We start from the raw sequence: 18,670 nt of genomic DNA on the forward strand, positions 1-18,670 counted from the left end.
AAAAAAAAAAAAAAAAAAGAAGAAGAAAAGAAAAGAAGAAAGTTTTTAAATGTCTTTTGGTGGACAGCTTTCATAGGGGACACAAGAGTATCCAATTTTGTATTCTTCATCAAATAGTAAATCTAGAAGCTGTCAACAAGTTTTCAGGGTGTGTTTTGCTTTACTGAGTTGCCCTTTTCAGTTAAACTTTTAAAACATATCCTGAAATTAATGCTTACAAAATATTGATGATCTGTCTATATTCAGTGCCAATCTACTTTTGTGTGTTTCACAGCACAGATTCCTCTCAGTATATTCTCCTCCATGAAACCTCGCCACAAACTCAACCATAGAAAAGTCATAGTCCAACTTAAGCTAATTTTGCATAAACTCTACTATAAAAAGAGCCTGATTTTAAGGTCAAAGTCCACCTCTAAAGACTTCCAGAACTTCCAAAATTCCACTACTGCATAGGCAACCATACACACAAGCCACAAAATATCTTACATTCCTTATTATATCAACAGAATATTATTGAACTGTCAAATTCTAGAACTAGTAGAGACTTGTAAACTAATCTAACCCAGAAAATTTAATGCCATATTCTATTGGCATAACTTGTACCTCCAGAACTAAGTCATACCTACCTCCTCCACTATTTTTATAATACATTTTATCTATTATCTATTTTATATACTATACTTTATAATATTTTTTATTTTATAATAAATATTTTGGGGGTAGTTTTTGTTTTAAAAACTACTAATTTACTTAAACACTTATCTTATAAACACTGAAATGGATATGAAAAGAAATCATATATGCTACAAAATGAGGCCTAGAATTTAGTTTTCTAACCGCATTGTTCTCTCTGCTGGGATTTCCTTATAATTAATTGAGTATCTCCAGGAAGATGTAGAGATATTAAACATATTTTATGACTGTAATAAGTTTTTACTTTGTATTTATAAACAGATATGTTTTAAAGCAAGTATCTTTACGTCATGTGTTTTCATTCTCTCTAGCACAATGGAAACTCAGTATTCCTAGCTGATGCAATGAACAAATAAGAAAAGTGTCAGATACGCTTTATCACTGTTTCTAGTTTGATCACTGTAATAGAGCATAATTATGTTCTCAGACCTGCAAAATGGGGCCACTATTGCACTCAATTGTCTTTACTAATTTAGAGAAAAAGTAATATTTTGAAAAGTAAAAAGATGACTGCTATGTGACAAATGTGTTTGTCAATTAACATATAATTGAAAATATTGATTAGAAAGGTCTTGTGCCTTGTTTCAGCATGGAGAAAAAAATGTATATTGAGTGACTGACTTGCATGATTTCCAGAAGTATACTCACAAATCCTTGCAGCATATAGAACAAAAACTCACCAACTTGGCCTTAGTTAAAAACAGGTCTTGGGGGACCAGCAGATGGCATAATAGTTTTATCACTGGACTCCCACGTGGTTGACTGTGGTATCTCCCAGACCCGGTGGCTTAAATACATACCGGGTGCATGTGCATGCATGCCCAAGATCCCAAGAAGAGAATGGAGGAGAAGAGATTGTGACGTGGCCATCATCCCATGGGGGGTAATTTCTTGCTTTCTGTTTCTCTGTCTTTCTCTGTCTTTCTGGCAAGTGCATGTACCCTATAGCAAAAACCTCTCTTAAAAACAAAGCAAAACAAAACAAGCAAAAAAAAAAAAATCTTGTCTTGGACGTCTGTCACTTCTATGATGGAAGATAAATCTTATCCACTTTTGGGGCTAGAAGAACTTGTGTGGTAAAGGCAGTGGACTTCTGAAGGCCAACCATGGTTCAAATCCCAGATCTGGAGGCTTGAAAATCATACTGGGTGTATGTGTGTGAAAGCCCAAAATCCCAACAGGGCAATGGAAGAAAAGGGTTTGTAGCATGGCCATCCCACTGGGGAGGGGGGTGATTTCTCATTTTCCTCCTCTGTATTATTCCAGTTAGCACAGGTGCTCTCTCTCTCTCTCTCTCTCTCTCTCTCTATATATATATATATATATATATATATATATATATAATCTGCTTTTTTAGTATCTATGTGTCATAATCTTGTAACAATTTATCTCAGGTAATGAAATATTCTATAGCTTAGTGATTTATTCAAAAGTATATAAAATTTAGTAATGAAGTAGTAGCAGTTTGGGGATGATTGAAAATTCCTTTTTGTGGTTTAGGGATTACATAAGCTACTGATATCTCCAGAAATAAAAGTGATTGCATTATTAACTAGTAGAATATATCCTTATAAAATAACTATTCTCTCTGAAAATGAGTTTTGAGAGCCTATCAGATGTTTTTGCAGGTGACAATGACTTACTTAAATATTACATGTGTGTGGGGCCGGCCAGTGGCATGATGTTTAAAGATTTGGATTCCCACATGGCCAACCATGGTTTGAGTCCCAGATCTCATGGGTTGCTTTCTCACTTTTCTTCTCTCTGGTCAAACTAAAAATAACAATAAATAAAATGAAATAAAATAATTCTTAAAAAAATATGTGTATGGGTGTGTATGTAAAAAAAATAACTAGTTAATTATTACAAATAAGTAGCAATGAATTAAGGTAAAGCTAACAACTTTTTGCTTTTGGAAGCTGAGTTTTGAAGGGTAACTAGGTTTCATGTGCACAAAGTATTTAGAATTCATCATATTGCATTTCATATATTTTGAAAACTAATTAAAATATATGCCATTATGTATAACATGATGATACACTAGATGATGCTACACCTAGAAAGTGTAGGAATTGTGAAACCATGATATTACTGGGTGTCCATATTTATCAAATAATGTTTTTGAACCTACTTTCCTATTTTTCAAGAAATCATCACTTACCTGACATATTGCATCATATTTTCTCACAAATAGTTCAGTAATGTTCTTCTCATTTAAGATTATTTCTAGCAATTATGTGCATACCTAAATACATATATTTCTTTTAGATAGTTTGATATTTGAGAACATAACATATATATATTGAAAAAATGAGTATTTTATCAAGTTTGGGGTAACTCCTTGCATTTCAACTCTTCCTCAAAGAGTTGAAGTTATTTAGTGCTATATTTATATATTTTTATAAACTACTTTCTGACTTGTCTTCAGTAAGTGTTTTACAAATATAGAGACTATCATGCAGAAGTTCCATGTCCCCTGGTTCTTCATTAACTAGGATAAATATAAATAGGCATACAAAGTTATAAAAATTAAGATAGAAGAGCTTTGCAATAATTTATCTTTATGACTTGAGCATTTCATTATAGCCTAATGGAGTTCGTCACAGTAGGTATGTGGAACTAGCAACAGCAAGTTAAATACATACACGTGCACAAACGATAAAGGGGTACAGACACCTACTATCGTGCAAGAGATGTACAAGGCCTCATTTTGGATATTTGATTTATATTACACACAAGCAAGAATATATTTGGTAAAATATATCAATAGTGCTTTCTTTAGGTGAATAATACATTTTGTGCTTTTTGTTTGTTTCTTTTTTTGGCCTGCAGCATGCTATTTGTTATTTGTTGTAGGTGTCCCCTGAAAGTAGTGACGTAAACCAGCACAGAATGTAGTTCTAGAATAAAATGTGAGAGAGAGGGGGAGAGGGAGGGAGGTAGGAAAAGGGAGGAAGTCAGAGAGAGAGAGAGAGAAAGAGAGATATCTGCCATGATAGTCAATGGTAAAATTTCCTTAAATACATTTTGGCCTTCATTTTCCTTTTGCAAACCTTGCTGTGGGGGTTATTTGCCCCCTTCAGGGCACTGCGTAACCTTCGCAAGAGATCATTTAGCACTAGTTTCCACCTTGGAGTAGATCTTCCTACCTTTCCAGTCTTAATTCTGTGAGAAATGGCTGCAAATCGATGGTTGAGCTCTGAGATTTGGGGTTCTACTACTTTCCTGCAGTGATCACCACGGTTTGCCATCAAGTGTGCTGCTTGGTCACGCGTTGAGTCCACCTTTGGGCGTATGTCATTCAATTCAGCCTTTAAATGCTATATTCCATGAACAAGAGATAGGGCTTAAAGTTAGTAATTAATGGAAGTAGAGAGGAAGAGAAAAAGAGAAACAGAGTAAAAAAGAGAGAGCATGCATGGAGAAGAATAGAAAGGAGGTTACACGCCAACGTCCATGAAATGGGAGTACAAGTGAGAATGTGTGCGATTGCAGAAAAATGGGTCACTGCCTTTGATTAGGTTTCATGGATGTCGATTTAAAGTATTTTAGTCTGGGAACCAGCAGTTAGCGTAATGGCTATGTCGCTGGACTCCCACATAGTCGACTGCGGTTCGCGTCCCGGACCCGGTGGCTTAAAACTCATGCCGGGCACATGTGTGTGCGTGCCCAGGATCCTGAGAGGAGAATGGAAGAGAAGGGATTGCAGCGTGACCATCCCCCCTGGGGGGTGATTTCTCACTTTCTGTCTCTATGTCTCTCTCTGTCTGGCGAGCACACGCGCCCTATAGAGAAAATCTCTCAAAAAAAATTTTAAAAAAAATTAAAGTATTTTAGTCTGTGGAAGGAGAGGGGGTGTTTTCTGGACTTTTTTGATGTTGTCTGCAACAATCATAATATTTTATAATGTGTCTTATCTTTACTGAATTTACAGTTGGGCAACAAACTAAATATGTGCTTAGGAGAAAAATAACTGAAGATTGTTTTTCTATTCCTTCCTGGTACTTTTAAATCCTTCCTTACTATGTCATGTGAAAAAATTATTTTCTGACAGATGTGGATTTTGCATCATGTACAGAGATACTGAGAAATGTTCTGCGTGACCCAATGCGTCACAGAGGCTGTAAGTTAAATAACTCAGTTCCTATTATTCCAAAGACTATGATGGAATTTCACCATGATATGACATCCTTGATATATAATAAGGACTCAAAATAAGGTTTAGATAAAGTAAATATGTTTTGAGGATAGCCTGAAATATGTTTACAGCTTTTCATTAAAAAAGAATTGTAATCTAAAGAAAATATCAGTGATATAAAAAGTGAAAAATAAACTTTAAAGATAGAAACTATAATTTTTTAGTGTTCTTTTTTCTTTTTCTTTCTTTTTTGTTCTTTAAATAGTAGCCCACTAGTCAAATAAAATTATTAAAAATTTCAGCGAAACAAAATAAGGAGTAACTTATTTGAGTGATGTTTGCTAAAATTTAACTCTTTTCATGTAATTGAAGAGAGATATCATCAAATAGAGAAAACTTAGTAAAATACATTTTTATATTATACTTCTCATACTCTTTTTCAGGAACTTTTTTTTTTTTTTTAATTTGCCAGAGGACACATGAGCTTGCTGGAGTTAGAGAGAGAGACAAAGTGAGCAACCATTTCCTCCTGGGGTATGGTCACAATGCAATCCCTTCTACTCCATTTCTCCTTTAGGTATTTTTGGGTTCTTGTTCAAGTCAGTTTTGCGAGCCATCTGGTCTGGGACTGTAACAGTGTAGTCAGCCAAGTGGGATCCTTACCTTTACCACACTACCAGCAGGCCCAGGGACTTTGTCTTAAAGGAAAGATTAAATTGTCTTTGACAAAGAACATGTGGGATACCCTAATAATTACTTTCAATACAAAAAGAGAGAACCTGAAACCACATTCACTTTAAATGCACTTAAATAAATTAAAAAAAAGATTCAGTTTTACATAAGTTCACCACTAAGATTAGTTACTAAGATTTGGTCACTAAACAAAGCAAAATATCCAGATGACTGGATTTCATGTGATTATTCAGAAAGACAGAACACATGAAACTTTTCTTTTGTTATACCCAACGATGTGGTACCATTGAGGTAGGCTTGGACAGGAAAAATGGCATCAAAATAAATCCCGGAATCCTTTTCTGAATAGATTTTAAATTGGGCCTAATTATCTAAGAGGTGGCTTTAGATGGAGATCAAGATTACAGAACTCTTTCAAGTCATTAATTCCCATTCAAAGGAACAAAAAAATGAAGTGAGAAGAGAGGAAGGGAAGGACAGATGGAAGAAGAATTGTTTCATTCTTACTAAAGTCCTTAGTGTCTTCTAGGACAAAAATGATTGGCATTACTGTTGTGTGGTTTAAAATTTTCTTTTCATATTTTATTTGCTACCTTAAGCACATCTTCTCTTTGCTGGGGTTTCTTTTTCTCTGATTCATCCAAAAGTGTATCAGCTTGAATGATCCATTTTGTGATGTGATCCACATTCTGGTCAAAGGTTTCCATGTGTTTCTGGTATTCCTTAATTGTACAGAGACATGTCATCACATTATTGGTTAAAAAAAAAAAAACTTAAAAGATTTTTCCTACTTTCAATAATTGTAAAAAGACAAACTATAATATCCAACTTATTTTAAAGTAGTATATTTATATAGAAAACAGCACAAAGAAGAAGAAAATATATCAAAATACTATTACAGATATTGAATTAAGAGCCAGCATCTATGTGGAACTGAGGAAGTTTTAAACACAAATAATATTATAGAAGGACTATGTAACTTTTTTTTTTTTGTATCATGGCAGAAAGGGGTGGAAAAGCTTCCAGGCTCTTCTCTTACCAACAAGAGGTTTAACCACTCTTCTGCTCGGGAAGTAACAGCTATCCAGTTACTATTCAGAAGACTGAGTTTGTCTTCCACTAAGGTCTCCTTCTTGCCCAAAACTGCTTTCAAGGCCTCTCCTAGATCTGTGATACTCTTCAGGTGAACTTTCTGTTTCTCAATCTCTTTCTGAGTAGCCTGTGGAAAGGACAACATTGAATTTCAAGTAATATGCTATACTTTAGCTTTAAGAGCCAATGCTTGCAGAATGGCTGTGTGGTTGATTACTATGGTGAGATTTTTGTAAAGGGTTAAATATAAAATCATGTAATAAATGAACCATAAAAATCATACCATATACATTACAGTTTCATTCTTGGGTGGATAGGAACATACGTTATCACATAAACATGAACAAATAACTTCCTACTTGTTTATAATTTTATATGTTTAATAAACATATGCATTGCTCAATTAAATTGATTTATATTTACTTAATTCCTACATTAGTGTAATTTGAGTAATGGTGTGTCCCCCAAAGGTTCATGCTTTGGTATTGGGTCTGAAAGGGTGGTGACTGGATGTCCCCCAAAAGACTGTCTATTGGTACTTAGTTGTGTAATAAAGGTGTTAAGTAAAAACATAATCTTGGGACCAGAAGTGGGCATAATGGCTATGTCGCTGGATTCCCATGTAGGCAACCGTGGCTTCAGTCCTGGACCCAGTGGCTTAAACTCACGCCGGGCATGTGTGCGTGTGTGCCCAAGATCCTGAGAGGAAAATGGAGGAGAAGGGGTTGCAGCATGGCCATCCCCCCTGGGGGGTGATTTCTCACTTTCTGTCTCTCTGCTTCTCTTTGTCTTTCTGGCAAGCGCATCTGTTCTATAGCAAAAACTCTCCAAAAACAAAAACAAAGAAACAAAAAATGTAATCTCTTCATGGTCTCCAAGGGTAGGCATTTTGGGTGTGATGGAGTCATGAGTGTGGGGTCCGCATGATTGAGTTATGGCATGAATATAAAAGAAGGAAATGAGGCAGGCAGAGCCCACATAAATGCAGACCAGAACAAAGAAGAACTTATGGACAACTTCTCTACTTAAGATGCTCCCCCCTGCCATATTGTAGCCTAACTAGAAATTGGTCCCTAGACCTCAAATTTCCAAACTGAGATGATAAAAACATCTATTTCTTTTGTTCTTTTTTTTTAACTTATTTATTTATTTATTTACTGTTAATTTGTCCAGAGAGTGGGGGAGGAAGAGAGAGAGAGAGAGAGAGAGAGAGAGAAGAAAGAGAGAGATCTAGGAGAGACAGGACATGAAAAAGCAAGCAAAGCATGTTGCCAGGTCCGGGACCCAAACCACAGTTGGTCATGTGAGAGTCCAGTGCCCTTAACCACCATGCCACCTGCTGGCCCCCCAAAATATCTATTTCTTCATAAATCACCTCATCTCAGATATTTCTGTTAGCAATGCAATAACAAACTAAGACCTAATATCATGGCTAAATTTGAAAGCCCATTCACAAAAAAGGAACTGTTTTTAGAAAATTTAGCAACTATAGTGCTATTGTATTCCTAGAGCATAAATTTTCAGTCTTTTGGAGTCATGGATGTCTTTGGTAGTTGGTAAAACTTAAGAATCCCTTCCTGGGACCAGCAGATGGTGGAATAGTTATGTCACTGGACTCCCACGTAGTTGATGGCAGTTCGCATCCCAGACCCAGCAGCTTAAAATTCATACCAGGCACATGTGTGTGTGTGTGTGTGTGTGTGGGTGGGGGGGGGGGTGGCCCAGATTCTATAGCAAAAATCTCTCTTAAAAAAATAATAACCTCTTCCCATAATAATGCATTTCAAACCATAAAGTAAAAAACTACAACTTTAAAATAAAACAAGTTATACTGAAATGTAATATATAAAATATACATATTTTATGTGGGATATAATAGCACATGTTTTCTAACACCTTGACAATACGATTTAGCATATCTTTAGGTTAATTTCAAAGTAGGGATGAGCATAGCTGGTATTCTGAAGTACAATATGTACAACGACTAGAACATGATTGACTAGAACATGATATAAAATTACCAGTCAGGTCTACTGATGCAAAAGTCACAGGCACTGCTATAACTAGGGTTTGTTGCTCATATTTATAATTGAAAGAAATGCTTAATTTAACTTAAAAGTGAATGAAAATGAAGAAAATTTTTATCTAAGTTCACAACCGTAATTATATACGCATACCCCAGATTAAAATCCCATAAGAGAGCATGATCATGGGACCAGCAGTTAGCATAATGGCTATGTCGCTGAACTCCCATGTAGTCGACTATGGTTCGAGTCCCAGACCCGGTGGCTTAAACTCACGCTGGGCGCATGTGCGTGTGTGCCCAAGATCCTGAGAGGAGAATGGAGGAGAAGGAATTGCAGTGTGGTCACCCCCCTTGGGGGGTGATTTCTCGCTTTCTATCTCTCTCGTCTTTCTGGTGAGCGCATGTGCCCTATAGCAAAACCTCTCCAAAAAAAAAATAATAATAATGAATAAATAAAGAGAACAGAATTGTTGAAATTTGATTTACAAAAGATGAAATGATCACTTTTTTTTTTTTTTGAAACAGAGATTTTTGCTACAGGGCATGTGCACTTGCCAGAGAGACAGAAATAAACAGAAAGACAGAAAGCAAGAAATCACCCCCAGAGGGGATAACCATGCTGCAATCCTTTCTCCTTCATTCTCCTCTCAGGACCTTTGGCACATATGCACATGTGCCCAGTGTGAATTTTAAGCTGCCAGGTCCAGGACTCAAACCTCAACTGATGACTGGAGTCCAGTGATACAGCTATTATGCCGTATGATGGTCCCAGAAACAATCACATTTAAGAGAAGAAAATATGTACAACATTTTTGGAAAAAAAAAATAAAATCCCACTACAAATTTCTACTGCCTGTTCTACCTCCAGTCCCTTTCTTAGGGCATGGCATGGCTGAACACATGACCACCTTGTACTTCCCTGCCTCTACCCTGGTTCCTCACTTACTGTCCTAGAGAACCAGCTGTTGGATATTGACAGAGTGCTGAGCTAGAGTCTAGTAGGTCCTTTCTCAAGAAGGTTACTGAGAGATACAGAAACTGATTGGCACATGAGTGGAAAAGACTGGTAAATAGATCTAGGAAAAGTGGTAAATAGATCTGCCTTCATCGCAGAAAGCCAAAGCAAGACAAAATCATTGGGCAGCAATAATAATAAAAAGGAGGAAGCCTATTTCCAAAGAGTCAAGTTAAGTATACGCCCAGAGAACAACAGAGTTCTTCCATGTGAAGATGTGGTCTCTGTGAGGCCAGCCCCTCTCCTCTCATTTCTGACCTCTAGATTAGATGCTCTCAACATGTCTTTTTTTTTTTTGAATTAGTATTGTTATTTTTTGCTATAGCGTGCATGCACTCACTAGAGATATAGAGAGACAGAAAGTGAGAAATCACCCTCTAGGAATGATGGTCATGATGCAATTCATTCTCTGTTCTCCTCTAGGGATTTTGGGCACACACACACACACACACAGGCACCCAGTGTGAATTTCAAGCCTCCGGATCTGGGACTCAAATCATGGTCAGCCATGTGAGGTTAAACCATCTGCTGGTTGCCATCAATGTGTCTTTTCTTACTATTATGTAATATACCTAATAATCATTGTGGCTGTCTTTCTCCATCCCATCCTGTCCTAGTTCGCTCAAAATCACTGCATGTGTTTTTCATTTGTTTCTGCCTTTGACATCAAACAGGAGTAATAAATGAGATTAAAATACTGTATAAAAAATGACTATGTAAGAAAAAATCACCATTATTAGCTTCTAAGGTATTCCTTCATTTTTGTGTTTTTAATTTTATAACATAAAACTACCTAAAATTAAGGTAATTCATGTCAAATGGATTTATCAGCTACCTCACAGTGGGTTATTTGTAATGTAGGAGTCATTTGTTACACAAGGGTGAACTCAGCAATTTAGAAAATCAATTTGATCATAAATCAGTCATAAATATTTATTAAGCTCCTACTATCAATAGAACCCAGTCTATCGTAGCAGGACCATAGGTAATTCTGCACAATGTGTTTATAAAAATTATGAGACAAGCCTTCTTTGGGTGAACATAGTCCTTCAACAACTTGACTTGTGAGTGGACATAGATCAGGTTTCAGCCTTTTCAATCCCTTGTCTGCACTCTTGTGTAGTATACAACCGTTATGATTGTTGTTGGCCATTGTTGTCAGCACAGTGGGAAAAATGATACACAGCAAAAAATCTCTGTTCTTTGAAAACGCATTCGAATATGGGTTTGTCAAAGACATGGAAATATATGCAAATGGGCATTCCATACTTTCAATATTCTAGACTACTGACTTTGATTTATTTGCAAATGTTAACACCTCACAATGTTCAATCTTAATTTATATTTGGATGACTATCTCTTAAAATGTCTTCATAGAGGTGACACTATGTTTTAGTACTTGAAGAATTAATTTTATTTATTATTATCATTATTTAATTTGCTATAGGACATGTGCCTTCACCAAAGAGAGAGAAAAAGTGAGAAAGCAAGCTGCCAGGTTTAGAACTCAAACAGTGGTCAGCCATGTGGGAGCCCAGAGCCTCAACCACCACATCACCTACTATCCCCAATATGTTTTAGTATTGAGACAAAAAGTTATTGTGTACACAGATATACATTTCACACATGCTTAGCAAGGCAACTAAAGGCAATGGAAAGACCAACAGATGGCATAATGATTACATTGCTGGACTCTCACAAGGTTGATTGTTGTTCAAGTCCCAGACCCAGCAGCTTCAAACTTACAGCGGGCACATGTGTGGACATGACCAAAATCCCAAGAGGAGAATGGAGGAGAAAGGATTGCAGGATGACCATTCCCCCTGGAGGGTGATTTGTTACTTTCTTTCTCTCTGACTCTCTCTATCCAGTGAGTGCACATGCCCTATAGCAAAAATCTCTCTCTCAAAAAAAAAAAGAAGGAAATTTCCAAATCTCAGAAGTAATAAGAGAAATTCTGAACCTAGGGAATGTTATAGGGAATAATTTTTGGGTTGCAAACATCTCATTTTTTTTTTTTGAGAGGTTTTTGGTATAGGGCACGTGCGCTCGCCAGACAGAGAGAGACAGAGAGACAGAAAGCGAGAAATCATCCCCAAGGGGGGATGGGCATGCCTCAATCCCTTCTCCATTCTCTTCTTGGGATCTTGGGCATGCACGCCCAGCATGAGTTTAAGCCACCAGGTCCAGGACTCAAACCATGGTCAACTACATGGGAGTCCAATGACATAGCCATTGCACTAACTGCTGGTCCCTGCAAACATCTATTATGCAGCAAATGTATACTGATTTTTAAGATAAAATGTTTAACGCCCAGTCATATTTTACTTAGTTAATGGGGAAAAATAGGAAATGTGGTCTAATTTTTAGTGTCTTTTAAAGTTCCTTAGAATTGTAAAATCAAGAGATCAGCTGATGGCATAATGGCTACATTACTGGACTCCCATGTAGTAAACTGCAGTTCAAGTCCTAGACCTGGTGGCTTAAAACTCACACCGGGCCCATGTGTGTGTATGTCCAAAATCCCAAGAGGAGAATGGAGAAGGGATTGTGACATGGCCATCCTCCCTGGAGAGTGATTTCTCACTTTCTGTTTCTCTGTCTCTCTGGCCAGTGCATGCACTCTGTAGCAAAACTCTCTCTCTCTCAAAAAAAAAAACAACCTGTAAGATAAAACCCTAAAATGTTAACATTATCACCATCATGAACATGTATTTGAGAGAAAGCAGTGGTCGTAATGGCAGTTCATAATTCGTTATGGTCAAAGTGACTCATGGAAATATTTACACAATGGTAATAAAATAAAAGAGATGTATAATTAAACCTTTATATATGGTCTTCAAGAATAAACTGGTATTGGAGCCAGCAGGTAGCATGGTGGTTAAGGGCACTGGGCTCCCACATGGCCGACCAGGGTTCAAGTCCCAGACCTGGTGACTCGCTTTCTCCCTCCCCCCCATACTCTGTCCCTCTCTGTCAAATAAAAATAAATAAATAAATTGGTTATGAATACCAGATACAGTGAGGGAAGAAGGTGGGTGAAGGAGTAGAGTCTAAGGAAGGATGCTAAGGAGAAAAATAGAGAGGCAAGTCATTTATGGGACAAAGAAATGGGTTATTATCTATTGAAGATAACTTTCTAGTATTGTTAACTGGACTGGTGAGAAATGTACACATGTTGGAATATTCGTTTTGAAGCTAAGTAACATGATTGAATGTATAAAATAAATTGAAATTAAAAAAAATTTAAATAAAGTTAAAATAATAAAAAAATTAAAAAAGAATAAACTGGCATTTAATCATTAGTATAAATGTTATTTTTGGTTAGGAAAAATACTGTGTTCATTTAATGTATTTTCATTTTTTCTCCTCCCAGTGCTTTGAACTAACATTGTGACTTAATAAATAACAACATCTTAGACTTCTAACATATTGATGTTATTTTCTGAATGTCTTAAGTATATTTCAATTAGTCAACGTATATTAGGTGCCTAATAGCTATTCCATACTCTTGCTAGCCAATGCTAGAGATGAGGAAGGAGCTAATATTTCTTATGTCCTATTCTAACCATGCCTACCACATAGCTTCAGGGAAAAGTTGATATGAAATAAAATGCTAGTACATAATTTTTAGAAAAAGGTGAGCCATGGCTTAGATAATATGAATGGCTTCAAAGGACACTTCAAAGGACAGGTGACACTTAAATCTGGGGTGTACCATGGAGGACTGATGGTTGGATAGCCTAAAGATGAAACACAAAGTGATTAGAAGGTATGAAGTTTGGAATCAGAGGCCACAAATATGGGGTATTTGTTAAAAGCTCAAAGCATACATTTTATGAGTTTGTTTTAGAATCATTTTCTCTTGCTAACAGTTTGCCGAAACAGAAGAATGTCTGCACCTGTAAATGTATAGGGAACTAAACTAGAACCATTTCTTTGGTTTACATTCCTACTCATTTCTCAATAAGGGAGCTAGAGTTATTTTGGTCGTTTGTGAGATATAAACCAAATACAATATAGAATTTCCTCCTCTTTAAAAGTATCCAATCCTCAGCACACCTGCCTTCTTCTTCTGCCCTGTAGGGCAAGGAGTAGAGAGAGTTCTAGAAGGTCTACCCATCGGAATGTTCAAATTCAAATTCAGTGACTAAGTTGAGTGTCACAACTTGGGTCCTTTTGTCTTTTTTCCCCCCAAACATGCAGCAATGTGACAACTTCTAGGATTGATTTTAAGGATGAAGAATAATCAAAATTGTGTATATTCAGTTTTATTTTGGCCTATGACATGGTCTTAAGTCTACTTTTGGGAGATTCAAGGGCAGCTGCTTGTGAACATGCTTGACACTAAGGATTTTTTTTTTTAACATAGAAAAGATGACTGACATGGGCATAACTCAAATATAACCTCCCCCAAGATAACATAGTGTTCTTTATATTTCATGTTTAATTTCTAATGCTCTGGTAGCTCTAGACTGGTCTAAATATTAAACACTACCTTCTATGATTTCAAATTAACAAATTTATTCTTTCTTTCTGGTGATAACATGCAAAATTCCCTCTTAAATAAAAATACATATTAATACATATTATACAATATAATATTTACAATAATAGTCACCCTACTGTGCAATAGAATACTGCAAATTGTTCTCCCTACCTAACTGAAACTTTGTACCCCATTGATCAACTTCCCCCCAATTATTCCCACCCTTTACTTTTCCCACTGTGTGGTAACCACCATTCTACTCTTTACTTCTATGAGGTCAACTTTTTAAGATTCCATATATGAGTGAGATCATGAGGTATTTCTCATTCTATGCCTGGCTTATTTTGCTTATTGGAGGAGAGATTTTTGCTACAGGGTGTGTGCACTCATCAGAGAGATAGAGACAGAGAGATAGAAAGTGAGACATCATCCTCCAAGGGCATGACTACACCACAATCCTTTCTCCTCCATTCTCATCTGGGTATCTTGGGCACACACATGCACGTGCCCAGCATGAGTTTTAGGCCACCAGGTCTGGGACTTGAACTGTGGTCTACTACATGAGAGTCCAGTGATGTAACCATTACACCATCTGCTGGTCCCAGAAAAAGTTAATTTCTTCTAGTGAAAACATCCCCAGTTTTCATGGGAAAAATAAAAAATGCATTCTGACTTATTCCTCCTATCTACAAGCTAAATTAATGGTAGAAACTTATTGGGGCCAGCAGGTGGCATGAAGGTGAAGGGTGTTGGATTCCCAGATGGTCAACTGCGGTTCAAATCCTAGCCCTGGTGGCTTGTTTTCTCACTTTCCTTCTCTCTGTGTCCTTCTTTGGTCAAATTAAGATAAAAAAATAGTTAAATTAAAAAAATATTTAAATAAAAAAATTTTAAAAAAGAAACTTATACCATTTCTGGTAATGGTGTATGAGAGAGAATACATTTTTTTTCTTTTTTTTTTTAATCTACATAGAAAATTCATGGAAAAATAAACAAACTACTGTATTACTGCAGTTTTATGATGTTTGTCATATTTTAAAGTTTTTGACATTGATATGAATTATACAATGTATATTTATCTTTAAATTGGTAATATTTTTTTAATCTCAACGGTTGTAATCACATCAATGGTGCATCATACAACCTAATATGTCTTAAGCTTGATAAAATATTATATTAATTACTTTTTTAGGCTTCTACATTACTCTGTCATGGTTAGAGTTTTAGGACATGTTTTACTATTAGGAAAATGTGACAGAATAATAAAATGATAAATTCAAGAAAAACATAAAATGTTAAATAGTAGATTTTATAGCAATGTGTATTGATTTTTTATTAATAATGCATTGTCTATTAAAGAAGAATTTCATGAAAGCAGAATGTGCAGAACAGAAATTATAGTTATAACTATAATGACAGTGAATAGTGACTCCAGTGGCATTTAACAGATGTTCTATTTTCTAAGTAACAGCTGCTTCAAGCATTCATTGTACCAAGTTAATGATCTGCTAGTGTTATTTTACTTCACAGATGAATTACTATGCTCTCTTTTAAAAGATGTGTAATTTTTCATGGGGATGATAGTGTAACAGACTTTAGAAATAAGTAATAGTTCTCCTACTTTTACAGCTAAGAGGAGTGATGTGTTGAAACCGTTATCCAGATCATGTAGGACCACACACTTGATCTCTTTAAAATGTGAAACCTGATTGTTTAAGAAAAAATACAGGATATGGTTGACTGAACCGAATAGAGATCTCATAAGGCTGTTTGAAATCCATGGATCTTGTATCATATAATCCAGTGTTTTTCTCCTTTGCTGAATATTAGAGTCAACGGCTACACTTAAATCAATGAAATCTGAATCTGGGGGTTGGGGGCAGGCATTGGTATACTTTTCAAGTTTCCCAGTGATTTCAACCCACAGTCAATATTGAGAACCACTGTCAAACAGAAAGACACACTCTGCTATGAGATTTTATTGGGTGATAGTCATTAAAATTTAGGAGTTAAGTGGCAACCGAAGGGTAATTGAGGAAACTAATCATTGTTCTTCCTGATGTTAAATATTATAACAATTTGTCTCTGAAATGTGAAAAGCATGATAACTTGTTATGTAATTTCCTATTTAGACATCAATTGTTTTGCCCTGTTTAACACCCTGAATTAAATTTAACACTTGTTTGTGTGTGTGATTCTCTCAGACAACTCTCATAATACTAAAACTATTATTAATAAAATTATTGATCCATTTATGAAAAAGGGTTATCTAAAAAGCTGACGGGTTTAATGTATTAAAGGACCAAAATTACTTTTCCTGGGTGTTATATTTTGTTGTGCTTTGTTTTCAGTTTACCTATAGGGCGCATGGGCTCACCAGAGAGACACGGAGAAAGGGAAAGTGAGAAATCACCCCCCTGGGAGATGGCTATGCCACAATGCCTTCTCCTCCATTCTCTTGGGATTTTGGGCACACACATGTGCCTGGTGTGTTTTTCAGGCTACTGGGTCTCAGACTCAAACTGTGTACTCGGTCATATGGGATCCAGCACTTTAACCACCATGCCAACTGCTGATCTAGAAAATCATATTCAACTATTTTGATTTTCAGACAAAATACTCTATGGATATTAAAAGGACTTAATGGATCTGAATTAACTGACTTAAAGTTTTTGATGAATGAAACTAAATCTCTACTCTATAGTGGTTAAATCAGAAAATCACATAGATTAAACTTTACATAAGCTTACATTTTCCAAACAAAATCATAATTAGGAAATAAAATTCTATTTTTAATCATATAGATATTTATATTCTATGGTTACATTTTCATGCTTAATTCATGAGCTAAACAATTTTGACTATTAATGGGATATATAAAATTGATATTTTTGTATCTAATTAACCAGAGTGATTTTAAGATATTAACAAATAATATTTGAAATCTATATGATAGTAACTGTATTATAATTTTAAATTTACATAAAATAGCTGTACATCTTTGTGGGGTGTGGTTTTACAAAGCATGTATACAGTGTATAGTGATCAGATTTGGGAATCACAGAAATAAACATACCTACATATAGAGGAAATAGACAAACTGTGATAAGTACTAAATACACACAGATTTTGTATCTTAACTTCAGCCATGAGTTATTTTATTCTCATCATGGATAATGCATACCGTTTTATCTTATTTTAGAGTTATATTAGTTAAAATTACTATAAAATGAAATTTTTAAGAATAATTTGGTACAGTGGAAAAAACTATTAAAATCGGATTTTTTTATATTTAAAATGTATTTATTTATTTTTTAAATTACTTTTTAAATTCCACTTGTTATTATTATTATTTTTTAATTTAACCAGAGAGAGAGAGGGAGAGAGAGAGAAAAGGAAAGTGAGAAAGCAAGCTACCAGGTCTGGGACTTGAACCATGATCTGACATGTAGGAATCCAGAGCCCTAACCACCACACAACCTGCTGACCCCAGTTTAAATTTTTTTTTTTTTTACAGAATTATTTATTTGGGTCAGCAGATAGTATAGCAGTTACTTTGCTGGACTTCCATGTAGCCAACAACTGTTCAAGTACCAAACCAGGTAATTTGAAAATCAGCCTGGATGCATGTGCATGCATGCGCAAGATCCTGGGAGAAGAGTAGAGAAGATGGGATTGTGGTGTGGCTATGCCCCCTGGGGAATGATTTCTCACTTTCCCTCTCACTGTCTCTGTCTCTCTCTCTGGTAAGCACATGTGCCCTATGGCAAAACCTCTTTTTAAAAAAGAGAATTACTTATTTAATTTTATTTATCATTATTATTATTTTTTAATTTGTTACAGGGTACGTGCACACTGAAGTAAATGAGAGAGAGGAAGTGAGAAAGTAAGCTGCCTGGTCTGGGACTCAAACCATGCCACTTGCTGTTCCCAAAATCAGAATCAATATTGGATTTTAGTTATAATTTTTTCTGTATACCAGGACTTCTTTTTTTTAATTACCATTTTAATTTTATTTCTTATTATTTTTTTAAAAAATTGCTACAGGGCACATGTGCTCACCAGGGAGCGACAGAGTCACTATAGGATTCCAGTGCCTCAACCACCATGCCACCTGCTGACCTAGGACTTCTTTTTTTTTTTTTAATCTACAAAATCGAACCATTTGATCAGATGATTGTCTATTATATTTCTATTTTATCTAAAACTTGTATAATTTAAAATGCACATCCACCTTTTTCTCTTCTTTCAAGAAATGCTGTCATTATATTTTAATTTTTATTTCTGACATTTAAATTTATTTTTGAAAAGATAATTAATGAGAGGTACTACATGTCAGATACTATGTTATACACATGAGAAACACCAATGACTAAAACAGATTTCTCTGTCCTCTTGTCAAATGAATTGTTAATGTTTACATAATAGTACAAGAGAGTAGAGGTTATCAGGACAGCTCAAGGATCTTGTGCAGTGCTGGTACTCAGACTGTTCAGGTGCTAGTAATCTCCTGTGGCTTTCCCT

General features: G+C 35.6%; 1 protein-coding gene across 1 annotated transcript in view; it reads right to left on the bottom strand.

Annotated features, from left to right (window-relative positions):
- DMD (dystrophin) overlaps positions 1 to 18,670 on the bottom strand; it is a 1,496,890-nt gene that overhangs the window by 1,451,775 nt on the left and 26,445 nt on the right. Inside the window, exons 5-7 of the mRNA XM_027775723.1 lie at positions 6,564 to 6,743; positions 6,118 to 6,246; positions 3,843 to 4,013 (exon numbers count right to left, since the gene is read on the bottom strand). Coding sequence (XP_027631524.1) covers positions 3,843 to 4,013; positions 6,118 to 6,246; positions 6,564 to 6,743 — 480 coding nt within the window. The remainder of the gene's footprint in view (positions 1 to 3,842; positions 4,014 to 6,117; positions 6,247 to 6,563; positions 6,744 to 18,670) is intronic.

This window comes from Tupaia chinensis, unplaced genomic scaffold (genome assembly GCF_000334495.1).
Source record: "Tupaia chinensis unplaced genomic scaffold, TupChi_1.0 Scaffold000600_1, whole genome shotgun sequence".
Lineage (NCBI taxonomy): Eukaryota > Metazoa > Chordata > Mammalia > Scandentia > Tupaiidae > Tupaia > Tupaia belangeri.